This window comes from Ahaetulla prasina, chromosome 2, assembly GCF_028640845.1.
Source record: "Ahaetulla prasina isolate Xishuangbanna chromosome 2, ASM2864084v1, whole genome shotgun sequence".
NCBI lineage: Eukaryota > Metazoa > Chordata > Lepidosauria > Squamata > Colubridae > Ahaetulla > Ahaetulla prasina.
Genome location: NC_080540.1, coordinates 171,643,297 through 171,658,245, shown reverse-complemented (window position 1 = coordinate 171,658,245; position 14,949 = coordinate 171,643,297). Strand labels below are relative to the sequence as shown.

At 43.6% G+C, this 14,949-nt stretch overlaps 1 protein-coding gene across 8 annotated transcripts in view; it reads left to right on the top strand.

Moving 5' to 3' along the window:
• Nucleotides 1-14,949, top strand: part of GMIP (GEM interacting protein) — a 100,173-nt gene that overhangs the window by 68,433 nt on the left and 16,791 nt on the right. For 7 of the 8 annotated variants that reach the window (XM_058167488.1, XM_058167487.1, XM_058167492.1 and 4 more), the window contains exons 12-14: nt 2,988-3,112; nt 4,948-5,034; nt 8,178-8,270. In XM_058167488.1, coding sequence (XP_058023471.1) covers nt 2,988-3,112; nt 4,948-5,034; nt 8,178-8,270 — 305 coding nt within the window. The remainder of the gene's footprint in view (nt 1-2,987; nt 3,113-4,947; nt 5,035-8,177; nt 8,271-14,949) is intronic. The other variant, XM_058167489.1, reaches the window with a different exon arrangement.

The following is a 14,949-nucleotide window of genomic DNA, read 5'->3' as shown; positions in this document are numbered from 1 at the left end:
CTCACACCCTTACACTATGCCAGATCCCATTGGTGAGCTCAACTGTCCGACTGAAAACTGATGAACTGATAAAGCTTCCATCTAAATAAGAACTACAGTAAATTCTTAAAAAGCGCTAGGACACCAAGATGTGGCACCATTTCCAGCAGGGGGCAGAAAAGACATTTTAAATAATACCTAGAGACAGGAATTGTGAACAGCATGCTGAGGAAAGAGGGAGGCAGAGGCAGAGAGAGAGAGAAGGTCCTGAAGTTATAAATCTCTCCTCCAACCATCACAAAATGGAAAGCAAGGGAATAACAAGCATTGAAGACAGAACAAGAAGCAATGGATGGAAACTAATCAAGGAGAGAACCAACTTAGAACCAAGGACAACTTTCCTGACAGTAGAACTCTTAATCAGTGGAATGATTTACCTCCAGAAGTTGTGGGTGCTCCAATACTGGAGGTTTTTAAGAAGAGATTGAACAGCCTTTTGTCTGGAATGGTATAAGGTTTCCTGCTTGAGCAGGGGGTTGGACTAGAAGACCTCCAAAATCCCTCCCAACTCTGTTATTCTGTTTTTCCTTCACAAGGAAGTCTCCAAAAAAATCTTTTGAAAGTCAGAAGAGTCCAAATCTATCCCACCTGTTTCTAATGAGCACCAGCCGGAACCGGATTCCATTCTTCCCATTAGTCCATTATGCCAAATTTTTGAAAGACCCACAGCACTACAGAGTACATGTTTGATTTTTTTTTTCTGAGCAAGTGTCCTATTTGAAGGATGAAACATCTCTGGGATTATTATAGGTTTATACTAAAGTTAAACCTGAATGATAGATGTTTGATTTAAGTTCTCTGTGCTATATTGTATAATTTGAACTTCAGCTATTTTTCTAGAGGGAAAATTATATTTATAGTAAAACAAATTATCTGGACAAAGAATGTAAATTGGAGTAGCTATTGTCCTTTCAAAGGATCCGGGCAGAATTGGATGTTTGAAGGAAAGTTTAGTAGATGGAAATGCCACAGTTGGTGGGGGAGGGAGAGTGTTTGTATAATTGAGCTCTGAAAAATGATTCATCAATAGATGAAATTATGGAATAAGGGTGCATCTTCAGGAGAAAAAGTCATTGGGAAGAACTACCCACCTGTCTGTTTCTACGGTCACAGGACATGGCAGTGGAAGAATTGCATTTGAGCTTTTCCTCACCAGCATCCCTTGCTTTGACAAGGGAAAAGGCTGCTGGAATAATGGTGAATTTTTCTGACTTTGTTCACCGTCCTTTGTGTTTTACAGTAGCAGAATCAGCAGGATAAAGTTATATAAATCACTCTTGGGATGAGAGAAGGCCAGCATTGTGGGAAAAGGGGATGGCACTGGAGATAGCAGGTTATTCAAGGGGCTTTGTAAACAACTTGCAAGGGAAGTTCTTAATTAGTACGAGTCTCAATAGGAGACAGGAAGGCCAATCCCTAAGAAATACTGTCCCAGTAATAAAACCTTGAAGGGGAAAAAAAAAAGCATTCTTCCCAGATTACCTCTCTTTTAAATCAACATGATTCCCGTGCAATACTTTGAAGGATCAAAACCATGGAATATTAAAAATGGCTATAAATTCTTAATATAACCATGCACACTATACTAGGGATTCTCGGGTTTTAGGATGCTATGACACCTTCAAATGATACCGTGAATTTGTATAACACCTACAGAACAGCTAAAACCATTTATTCATTTGAGACAAAAATAGATTTGCCACTTAATTTGAAGCATTGCATTTTAATTTACATATCAAATGACAGACATTTAAAACTATTTCATTGGAAATAAAACAAACCAAACAACTCCCACACACACACATTCCTCTCAATAAAATTTACAACCATCCTTTTAATGAAAAGATTGGGCTTATTTATTTTTGCATAATTCCTGACATCTGGGATTAATTTAAAGATAGGCACATTCATTCCATCCGAAAGGAAGGAAGGAAAGAAAGAAAGCATTTTGCCTTAAATTAACTTCTCTTGAAATGCTGCATTACACAAATCTCTGGCAGGCTGTAGGTTACTTTTAGCGCTCTCTTCTGGTGCAGCCCCATTGAGATAAGTATCATAGAACCATCTTCTTTCTCAACCCACCACTCCCTTCCCCTCCATACAATTCCCCTTGTAGAGTGAGCATTAAGAGACATAGTCAAAGCTGTGCATAGAAGCCTCATGTGCTCTAGGCATGATTATTCCTCCTTTCTAAATGTATTGTGTTTAAGGTAAAGCAAGCACAAAGAACATTTGGGCTTCATCTGGGGCTCTGAATGCCATTTTGCATCAAACTAGTAAGGGTGTTGAGGGAGGAGGCTTCCTTCCTTTCATGAATGTTGCACTGTAGTCACAATTGATTATTGATTTATTATGAGGTATCAGGACAGGCTCAACGACTAGCAACCACATGCATAGACCTTCTCAAGGATGCTAATAGAAAGAGACAAAGCAATTTTGATGAAGGAAAATTCACTTTGTACTGCATCTAACTATTCTGCGTTATATAAAGTTTCTGGTTTTGTTGGACGTTGTTCTAAACAAAATGATTAGTGATTATGTAACACCATATGTTGAAGTGTGGGAAAGAAAAACATTCAGTTTTAAAGCAAAGATTGGCGTGATTAAAGAAAAAAAATGTATGAGGCAAATACTGATCCAAATGAGGAATTTAACATATAATTTATGTATCTTACTGTACTTGAGATGTCCAGTTGCCTCTTGAAAAATGCACTTAGAATATTTCTCAGCTTTTTGCTGAGTTTATAATCTAATTCGGGGCTAGCATTAACGATTACTGTTAACATAAGTGTGTACTCGGGTATGGCAATGTTCTTTAAGACAACTATCATTTGTGAAACTTTTTTGGAACCAAATGTCTGCTAATAAGCAATTATCTGTAACTGTTTTTTGGGGAAATAGTGGTCAACTACTAGTTGATAGTAGTTGATGGGCCTTTGCTTTTTCAGGTCACCCTCTTCTGGAAGAAGAAAAAACATTGCACCTTGTTCTCGAATTTATTCATCGGCTGCTGATCTCAGCAACTCATCAGAAGAAACCCCAGGAAAGCCATCTCCCTCAAGCCGTGAACAAAGTACAGTCAATTTCATTACAATACACTTCTATCTTCTTCTTTGGGGTCACCTTATAATCTTTGCTATGGTCTGGCTAGATCAGGATATGATGTCTAGATCTGGTTACAAAAAAATTACTTCCCTACAGGTGGTCCTCAACTTACAACAGTTCATTTTGTGACCATTCAAAGTTACAAAGGCACTAAAAAAAGTGACATGATCATTTTTTCATACTTAACGACTACTGTGGCATCCCCATGGCCACAAGATCAAAATTCAAATGCTCGGTAACTGACTCATATTTAGAACAGTAGCAGGGTCCCAGGATCATGAAGTCAATGGGGAAGACAGTTTCACCGGGGCCTTTGGTGGTTCAGACTGCTAAGACAGTCTGTTATTAACACAGCTGCTTGCAATTACTGCCGGTTTAAGTCCCACCAGGCCCAAGGTTGACTCAGCCTTCCATCCAGTGGTGGGATTCAGCCAGTTTGCACCACTTCGGGAGAACCGGTTGTTAACTTTCTGAGCAGTTTGGTGAACTGGTTGTTGGAAGAAATCATTACGGCAGAGAACCGGTTGTTAAATTATTTGAATCCCACCACTGCTTCCATCCTTTATAAGGTAGGTAAAATGAGGACCCAGATTGTTGGCGGCAATAAGTTGACTTTGTATATAATATACAAATGGATGAAGACTATTGCTTAACATAGTGTAAGCCGCCCTGCGTCTTTGGAGAAGGGCGGGATATAAATGCAAATAAAAAAAAACTTAACAACCATGTTACTAAACTGCAGTGATTCATTTAACAACTGTGGCAAGAAAGGTCATAAAACGGGGCTAAACTCACTTAACCAATGTCTCACTTCGCAACAGTAATTTTGGGCTCAGTTGTGGTCGTAAGTCGAAGACTACCTGTACTTGAATAATGTGCCATTAAGTCATTGTCGATTCCTAATGACTACATATATTTCTCCATAATAGTGTGTCCCTAACTTGCTTTATCAGGTCTTTTAATGGTGCACCCATCACCACTGCAACTGAGTCTATCCACCTTGTTGATGGACATTCTCTTCTTCTCTTTCCTTCCATCCTTCCCAGCACTGAACCTTCTTTGGAGAACTAGACCTTTGAATAAGATGTCCAAAGTAGATTAATTTGAGCCTGGTCATTTATGCTTGGAATGAGAACTCTAATGATCACTCCAAGCACAGGAGGCAGGATGGGGGTATCTTTGCTGCCATCCATGATTGGATTTTTTTGCAGTTTAGGACTGTAACTTTAATGTGTATCTTTTGAGTGGAGAGTGAAGGGAGGGAGAAAGCCAGAACACCTCAACAAAAGATAACCCCACACAATTAAGAGGGGCGTGCATAAAAGCACAAAGTGCCTACCGTTCCTGTCCTATTGTTCCCTTCATTATATCAAATTAACATAGTTGTTGCATGTTTTTACTTACATATACATATATTTCTTTCATGATATCTTGTTTTTATTTATGATGATATTTGTGTATACTGTTGTGACCAAAAAAAAAAAAATCCTTCAGTAACTGAGGCAAATGTTATTGCTTGTGCTCAGATTAGATAACTTCTGCATTATCAAAGGCCTCTCCATTTTCCAGGAGCCAATATTTTGCCACTCAATCCACTTCTCATATTTTAAGAGAAAGCTTAGTTATATACAGCAGGGGTCTCCAACCTTGGCAACTTTAAGCCTGGTGTACTTCAACTCCCAGAATCCCCCAGCCAGCAAAGCAAAGCTGGCTGGGGAATTCTGGGAGTTGAAGCCCACCAGGCTTAAAGTTGCCAAGGTTGGAGAGCCCTGATATACAAAACCATCTTCCTTCCATTGCCAGGTGCCTACCAATCTTTCTACAGTGACACAGAGAGCCTGGGAGGGAGCACTGAATGCCAAAGCTTGGATTCACCGACATGTAGCCCAGGTGAGAAGATATTCCTTTTTTTGCCTAGAAAATTAACTAAGTTCATAAAGAATAGAATAGAATAGAATAGAATTTTTTATTGGCCAAGTGTGATTGGACACACAAGGAATTTGTCTTGGTGCATATGCTCTCAGTGTACATAAAAGAAAAGATACGTTCATCAAGGTACAACATTTACAACACAATTGATGATCAATATATCAATATAAATCATAAGGATTGCCAGCAACAAGTTATAGTCATACAGTCATAAGTGGAAAGAGATTGGTGATGGGAACTATGAAACGATTAATAGTAGTGCAGATTCAGTAAATAGTCTGACAGTGTTGAGGGAATTATTTGTTTAGCAGAGTGATGGCCTTCGGGAAAAAACTGTTCTTGTGTCTAGTTGTTCTGGTGTGCAGTGCTCTATAGCGTCGTTTTGAGGGTAGGAGTTGAAACAGTTTATGTCCAGGATGCGAGGGATCTGCAAATATTTTCACGGCTCTCTTCTTGATTCGTGCAGTATACAGGTCCTCAATGGAAGGCAAATTGGTAGCAATTATTTTTTCTGCAGTTCTAATTATCCTCTGAAGTCTGTGTTTTTCTTGTTGGGTTGCAGAACCGAACCAGACAGTTATAGAGGTGCAAATGACAGACTCAATAATTCCTCTGTAGAATTGGATCAGCAGCTCCTTGGGCAGTTTGAGCTTACTGAGTTGGCGCAGAAAGAACATTCTTTGTTGTCCTTTTTTAATGATGTTTTTGATGTTAGCTGTCCATTTGAGATCTTGCGATATGATAGAACCCAGAAATTTGAAGGTTTCTACTGTTGATACTGTGTTGTCAAGTATTGTGAGAGGTGGAAGTATGGAAGGGTTTTCCTAAAGTCTACCACCATTTCTACGGTTTTGAGTGTGTTCAGTTCCAGATTGTTTTGGTTGCACCACAAGGCTAGTCGTTCGACCTCTCGTCTATATGCGGATTCGTCATTGTCTCGAATGAGACCAATCACTGTTGTGTCATCTGCGAACTTCAGTAGCTTAACAAATGGATCATTGGAGATGCAGTCATTGGTATACAGAGAGAAGAGAAGTGGGGAGAGCACACAGCCTTGGGGGGCCCCTGTGCTAATTGTACAGGTATTTGATGTGATCTTGCTTAGCTTCACCTGCTGCTTCCTGTTTGTTAGGAAGCTTGTGATCCACTTACAAGTCTGTTCCGGTACCTGTAGCTGGTTTAGCTTAGTTAGAAGAATGTCTGGAATGATGGTATTGAATGCTGAACTAAAGTCTACAAAAAGGACCCTTGCATAGGTCTTTGGAGACTCAAGATGTTGTAGGATGTAGGATGTAAGAAGGGAGGGAAGTTTTATTAAAGTATTAGCTGAAATCTTTATGAATTACAGTTACCTTACATACAGACAGTGGCATTCTTTCCTAATCTATAGCCTTATTTTCCTCAGATACTGCTTTTTAATAGATTGGACATTTTGAAGATAGAAACCGTTTTTCTTTTAAATGAATATATATAAATCCTGGGTTTTTTTAAAATACATTTTAAATTGCAACTTAGTTTCTCTATTAATGCTGACAAAAATCATTTTAGGCATCTTGATTCAAATTTATCCTACAAAAGAATTTTAAAAAAAAATTATAGCGGCAGTATCATTTTAAATGCCCTGAGATCATGAAATTAGTGCAAAAGAATATACCAGTTCTGTATTGGAAGCCCTGTGAATGATCTAAGGACATATGACACATTTCTTGTTGCAGCTAGATGAATTGCTTACCTAATCAGAAAACTAGAGGGGTGGGGGGGGGAGATTTCCTAAAGTGAAAGAGAGAAGAAGAAACCAGAAATTGTACCTGTGCTTTGATTCCACTTCTGCAATAATAATGGCTGAATTTGTGCAATGTACTAAGTCAGAGATCAGAATTATGAACTTTTGTGGGAATGTTGCTGCACCAATGGCTGGATGGCTTCCTACAAAGTCACCAGAAGAGTTTATGATGTCACAGAAAGTGGCAGAGCTGGTTTTTCTTCAGCCTGCTTGTGAGGATTATAAACCACTGGAATTGAAACCCTGCTCCAGTTTCCACTTTAGTGGGTCCTCTTATCATCCCAGATGGTCCAAGATGCTGCTACCAAATTTTGGAAATGTAATGCCAGAGTGCTGGAGAAGGGCTGTGTATGAGCTATTGGGCAGCTGTATTCACACAGCCATAATGTGGTTTGTTTAATTAGGACTTCATGATTGTTATGATGGTAATCATGATTATTACGAGTATGCTTCTCTGATGTGTGAACCCAGCCATAGCCTATATTCTAATCAAACCACAGATGTAAGTCTTGTTATCAGGTGCTAAAACAAAATATGTAGATTGCAGCAAATTAAATTACAATAAGCTTGGCGTTCCTGGTATTAGGGTACCAGTAGAAAGGTCCTGACCTTTTAAAAATAATGTTTTAATTAAAAAAAGAAAAGAAATTAGAAACTGACTGACTGCAAAACAAAGAGGCAGCTTTTGCATCGTCTTTATTATCAGAATTATTTTGAGGTCCCTCATGGGCCCTGTGAACATTTTCAAAAAATAAAAACCTCTCACGGTTGCTTGAAAATGTGCCTATCTGTCCAAATAAAATAAATTGAGCTTCCGAGGTATAGAAAATTGGGGTGGGACAGGAAGCTTCCAAACCAGTTTGCTCTTTGGTGATTTTTTTTTAAAAATAGCTGCTCCTAGCCACTGTGACAGCCATTGTGGTATTGCAGAATCCCCACTTCTACAAATAAACCATCTACAACAAATGTCTTAAAATTTCAGACCTGCCTATCAACTCTGGGAGGCTGGGGCTCAGACAATAGTTGGTCCTTATTCTTTTCAAACTTATTTTTTAAAATGGCAGTCAGTTTAAATAGTTGAACATGTCTGAACTGATTTGATAGTTGAAAGGGCATGTCTCCCCAGTTTGGAAATTCTTGAGTTTCATTACATTGACAATGAAAACAAATCTTTCATGAATGCTAGCTTTAGAAAAGTACATTGTTTTTTTCACATAACAAATTAATTTTGCAGAACTCAGTGTGCTGTCAAATTTAACTATTTGGGGTTATTTTAAGCAGCTTCTACAATTGTTTAAAAGATCATTTATTTCATATTCAGGCCACAAGAAGTTGCTGAAAGCTCCATCCACTGGAACGGTATCCTCTTCAGAAGACTGTGAAGACAAAGATTTGATACAAGCCTATGACAATGGTGAGAAGCAAAATAATTCTATGGTTTAACAGAATAAGAAAACAAATCAGAACTCTTCATAGCCTGGGAAAGGAAACAGAGATGAGAAAAAGACTATAGTTAGAGAACTCCACAACTTACAAATGCACACTCCGTATTTTCTTGGTTTTTAATGAAAATTTGCCAAGGATTCTTATTTATTTATTTATTTATTTATTTATTTGATTTTTATACCGCCCTTCTCCCGAAGGACTCAGGGCGGTGTACAGGCAAGATAAAAACAATACAATATACAGATTAAAATACCATTTAAAAAACTTATTTAAATTAGCCTAAAATTAAAAATTTCCATAAACTAAAAACCCCGTTTAAAAAATTGATAAAATTTCACATTAAATCCAATTTAAGCCAGCCCCGCGCGGATAAAGAGATGTGTCTTCAGTTCGCGACGGAATGTCCGAAGGTCAGGTATTTGACGTAAACCCGGGGGAAGCTCGTTCCAGTGTGAGCCCCACAGAGAAGGCCCTCCCCCTGGGGGCCGCCAGCCGGCATTGTTTGGCGGACGGCACCCTGAGAAGTCCCTCTCTGTGGGAGTGTACGGGTCGGTGGGAGGCGTGTGGTAGCAGCAGGCGGTCCCGTAAGTACCCAGGTCCTAAGCCATGGAGCGCTTTAAAGGTCGTAACCAACACCTTAAAGTGCACTCGGAAGGCCACAGGCAGCCAGTGCAGCCTGCGCAGGATCGGTGTTACATGGGAGCTACGTAGCTCCTCTATCACCAGCGCAGCTGCATTCTGGACTAACTGAAGCCTCCGAGTGCACTTCAAGGAGCCCATGTAGAGAGCATTACAGTAATCCAGCGAGAGGTAGCAGGCGCATGAGTGACTGTGCATAAGGCATCCCGATCAAGGAAGGCGCAACTGCGAACCAGGCGAACCTGGTGGAAGGCCCTCCTGGAGACGGCCGTCAAATGATCTTCAAACGACAGCCGATCATCCAGGAGGACACCTAAGTTGCGCACCCTATCCTTTGGGGCCAATAACTGCCTCCAACAGCCAGCGCGGCTGCAGCTGACTGAATCGGGATGCCGGCATCCACAGCCACTCCGTCTTGGAGGGATTAAGCTTGAGCCTGTTTCTCCCCATCCAGACCCGTACGGCTTCTAAACACCGGGACAGCACTTCAACAACTTCATTGGGGTGGTCCGGGGTGGAAAAGTACAGCTGGGTGTCATCAGCGTACTGCTGGTATCTCACCCCGAAACCACTGATGATCTCACTCAACGGCTTCATGTAGATGTTGAACAGCAGGGGCGAGAGAATCGACCCCTGAGGGACCCCACAAGTGAGGCCCCTCGTGGTCGACCTCTGCCCCCCTATCAACACCGTCTGCGACCAGCCGCTGAGAGGTCTAATAGGACCAGGGCAGAGGAATAACCCCTGTCCCTAGCCCTCCAGAGATCATCCACCAATGCGACCAAAGCTGTCTCCGTGCTGTATCTGGGTCGGAAGCCGGACTGGAACGGGTCTAGATAGACATCTTCATCCAGGTATTGGGGTAGCTGTCGCGCCACGGCACTCTCTACAACCTTCGCAAAAAAGCGAAGGTTGGAGACTGGACGATAATTACCCAAAATAGCTGGGTCCAGGGAGGGCTTCTTAAGGAGGGGTCTCACCACCGCCTCTTTCAAGGCGGCAGGGAAAACCCCTTCCAACAAAGAAGCGTTGATAATCCTCTGGAGCCAGCCTCGTGTCACCGCCTGAGTGGCCAGTACCAGCCAGGAAGGGCACGGGTCCAGTAAACATGTCGTGCCGTGAAGCCTCCCCAACAACCTGTCCATGTCCTCGGGAGCCACAGGGTCAAACTCATCCCAAATGGGCTCAACAAGACATGCCTCCTCTCCCTCACTTGGATCATCCCAAATTCGGTCCAGACCGTCCCTCAGCTGAGCGATTTTGTCGTATAGATAACCACTAAACTCCTCGGCTCGTCCTGCAAGGATCATCCGCACCTCCTGATGTAGGAGGCGGGTCACCCAAAACAGGGCGGCCGGGCGGTTATCTGCCGACGCAATGAGGGTGGGCGTGGGCGCCTCGCTTCCCTCATTGCCACTAGGTAGGTCCTAGAATAGGACCTAACTAGTGTCGATCAACAGGCGACTGGACCTCCAGGTGCTCTCCAGGCGTCTTCTCCGGCGTTTCATCTCCCTCAGCCCCTCGGAGAACCAAGGGGCCGGTCGAGATCTGCGCCGGGTCAGAGGCCGCAAAGGCGCGACACGGTCCAAGGCCTCGGCCGCGGCCTGTTCCCAGGCCACGACCAGTTCCTCAGTCGTGCCGTGGGCCAGTTCCTCAGGGAATGGCCCAAGCTCCATCAGGAACCTCTCGGGGTCCATCAGGTGCCTGGGACGGAACCACCGTATAGGTTCCGTCTCCCTGCGGTGGTGAATGGCGGTTCGGAAGTCTAGGCGAAGGAGAAAATGATCCGACCATGACATTGGTTCTGTTACTAAATCATCTAATACCAGATCATTTAACCACTGTCCAGAGATATAAATCAGATCCAGTGTGCCTCCCCCCATGTGCGTAGGGCCATCATTTACTCGAATCAGGTCCAAGGCCGTCATGGAAGCCAGGAACTCCCGAGCTGCCGTCGATGACAAGCCGACTGATGGCAGGTTAAAATCCCCCATGACTATAAGTCTGGGGGTCTCAACCGCCACAGCAGCAAGTACCTCCAACAGCTCAGGCAGGGCTGTGGTCACACAGCAAGGAGCCAGGTACGCGATCACCAAGCCCAGCTGATTCCTATAGCCCCACCGCACATAGAGGGATTCACAGCCGGCAATCTGAGGAACAGTGGTCTCCCTCGGCTCTAGATCCTCCTTAATAACAACCGCCACCCCTCCACCCCTACCTTGGACCCTCGGCTGATGAAATGCTCGGAAACCTGGAGGGCACATCTCAACAAGGGGGACCCCCCCCCTCTGGGCCCAACCAGGTTTCCGTAATGCCCATAAGGTCCGCGGACTCCCCCTGAATAAGATCGCAAATCAGGGGAGCCTTATTAACCACGGACCGGGCATTACATAACATCAGCCGAAGATCCAAGCTCTGAGGATCATGGCCACCCGAGGAACGGGTAGGGACTGAGGGGCCGGAGCACGCGATCGCTTTCAGACATCGAACACGTGCTCCCACAACTCGGTACGGCCCCTCCCCCCCGCCATATCTGCCTCTCCCACTTACCGTACAGATCGAACAACCCTCTAAACCTGGAACGTCCTCCCCCCCTGCCTTCAGACAAGATGGAATAGTGTCGCGAACTAGCACAGGGGCTGGATCCCTCCCCGACGGGTTCTCACCCCCACCCGTCAAATCCCTCCCCCCCCTTAAAAAACCCTTATTTAAAAAACTATTTAAAAAACCCCACAGATTCTTCTTCCTCGCATGCCACTTCTCCGGGTCCCAAGACCCCTCGTTAATGCAGGCCCTCGATAACCCAGAGGGCCATTCCTGCGAGGCGGGGGAACCTCGCAGTCGGAGAAGGTCAGCCGACGAATATTTCATGGAAAGGATTAAATAACAGTGGGGGGAAAAAAGGTGTTCCCTAGCCACTTGATGGTATCGCAGCCTACGGACAAAGTCAGGACAGTCACAAAACCAGGGCCAAATGACCGGTAAGGGCAATAAATAAGATGGAAGTTCGGCTGATGGAATCCGCCCTTTAATGCCGCCCATAATGGATACAGCAAAAGTTTTTGCCTGCTGGTGCCGCCCATGATCAGGTCCGAGGCCGTCCAAAGTTGATGCCATAGATAAATAAATACCGGGGACAGGAAAAAAAGTTTTCAGCCGCAGATGTCAAATGATGGTATGTATAAAAGTCAGCTAAAGTTCTAAATTCCAAAATGTCTGAGCTACCTGTGTCCAACGCCGCTGGTATCAATGCCGCTGAAAATAATACGGCAAACAATCCAGCCGCCAGCCGCTGATAACAAATGCGGCCATAACGCAGTCAAACGATCCCAGGTGTTACCAATGGTACCGGGCGACAATCCATACCATTCCATACCCCACCGGAATGGACGCCGCCCTCTACCATCAGATGGGTGGAGTCATAGAAACCATGCCGCTGAGCAATGCCACTGAAGGATAGAGCGGCAAAACAACCAGCCGCTGATGACATGTGCGGCCGGCAGCAGCAAACCACGATCTAGGCCGGCCATTCCTAACGAGCGCCGCTCCGCGCCCCTCCAAAATGGCCGGCGCCATCTACCGTTGCCGCCGATGGTATCAATGCCGCTACTGGTATCCAAGCCGCTGATGGTATCACTGCCGCTGTACGATACCGCTGCTGGCCAACACATCGCACACCCAACTGGCCGCTGATGTCCGAGCGACCGCTTCGCCACGGAACCGCAAGCCGGCTCTATTCCGCGGGTGCCGCTTTGCGCCCAGCCAAAATGTCCGCCGGCAACCGTCCGCCGCTCGCCCGCCTCTCCAGCCCCGTTCCCGGCAGCCGAGGGTCTAACAAGACCCAAAGATCTCCTTTCGGCTGCCGGAAAGATGTTCTACGGGGCGGCAGGCCCAGATAGCTTAAAAACCGCCCCGAGGCATCGCGGCTAGAAAAAACGCCGACCCACCGCCTGCATGATTCTCAGGTCACCGCCATTCCCACGCATGCGTAGTAGAAGAAAATTCTTCATGTTGGGGTTCCCACTTTACACAATTCTACCACACATGAATGTTTTTAATTACCAATAACACTACTTGGAGCTTTCCATTGTCTCTCTTTTAAAGACTTACAGCTATTTGAAATCAACTGCCTCAAACCTTCCTGTCAAAGTACCTCTGGAATTTTATTCCCCTAAGACAGTGTTTCTCAATTGTGACAACTTGAAGAGGTGTGGACTTCAACTCCCAGAATTCCCCAGCCAGCTGTGCTGGCTGGGGAGTTCTGGGAATTGAAGTCCATACCTCTTCAAGTTGTCACAATTGAGAAACTCTGCCCTAAGAAGACCTTCCCTTTTTATCACTGTTCTTCCTGTGGTCAGGCTATGCTAGATGTTGTGCTGTTGTCTGCTCTGACTTTTCAACTTTCAGATCTTCTTTTCCTTTTTCTTCTGGGCACTAACCATTATTGACTTCAAACTCTGACAGGAACTGTCATTCACAGTGTAGTGCTTGATCTTTTATTTCCTCTAGCCAGAATTTCTAATCAATCATAATATATCATCATCTAAGAACCAGTGAGGAAATATTTCCTCCCCCATCTATCACTGCCTATCCTTTTTTTTTTCCTGGGGTTCCCCAATCCACTATGAAAGTAATTGACATAATTGTAAATCTAAACAAATTAATTACTACTGTTGCTTGACAGGTTTTCAATTGTGTGATTTTTCACACTGCATTTGGAGACTGCTCTTGTGAACATTGTAGGATGTAACACTTCTCTGCTATATCTAATATTTTATTTTATCCACTGGGAGATTCAGCTATGAAACTACCCCTCCCCTTTGGGATGCTAAATTATTAAAGGAATATTTTTCCTTGGAGTATGTATGCTACATTTTTAGATCACAAAATAGGAAACTTGTAATGGTTGGGGTCTGCACTTTAACATTTGACCTAGTAAGTACCAAATGGAAGGAATCACATCACATATTTGACCATGCGCAGGATTTCTCTTATTTAGTAGTGGGGGTGAGATATTTTAATTTGATTTAATCTGTTTTAATATTATGTTGAACCTATTTGCAATTTACCTTATTGTCTTGTGTGCTTCCTCATTCAAAATCTGTCTTGTGATTTTGGAACTCCTCTGACTTTGAGTTCTGGGCATATCTTACATATTTTCATATTCATTTTTCACCAGGGTTTTTTTTTAATCTGTACGTTGCTCTTCAGCAAATATTCATTGTTCTTTAGGGGGGAAATGATCACATCTAGGTCCTCTTTGTAGACTTTAGTTCAGCATTCAATACCATCATTCCAGACACTCTTCTAACTAAGCTAAACCAGCTACAAGCACCGGAACAGACTTGTAAGTGGATCACAAGCTTCCTAACAAACAGGAAGTAGCAGGTGAAGCTAAGCAAGATCACATCAAATACCTGTACAATTAGCACAGGGGCCCCCCAAGGCTGTGTGCTCTCCCCACTTCTCTTCTCTCTGTATACCAATGACTGCATCTCCAATGATTCATCTGTTAAGCTACTGAAGTTCGCAGATGACACAACAGTGATTGGTCTCATTTGAGACAATGACGAATCCGCATATAGACGAGAGGTCGAACGACTAGCCTTGTGGTGCAACCAAAACAATCTGGAACTGAACATACTCAAAACCGTAGAAATGGTGGTAGACTTTAGGAGAAACCCTTCCATACTTCCACCTCTCACAATACTAGACAACACAGTATCAACAGTAGAAACCTTTAAATTTCTAGGTTCTATCATATCGCAAAATCTAAAATGGACAGCTAACATCAAAAACATCATCAAAAAAGGACAACAAAGAATGTTCTTTCTGCACCAACTCAGTAAGCTCAAACTGCCCAAGGAGCTGCTGATTCAGTTCTACAGAGGAATTATTGAGTCTGTCATTTGCCCCTCTATAATTGTCTGGTTTGGTTCTGCAACCCAACAAGACACAGACTTCAGAGGATAATTAGAACTGCAGAAAAAATAATTGCTACCAACCTG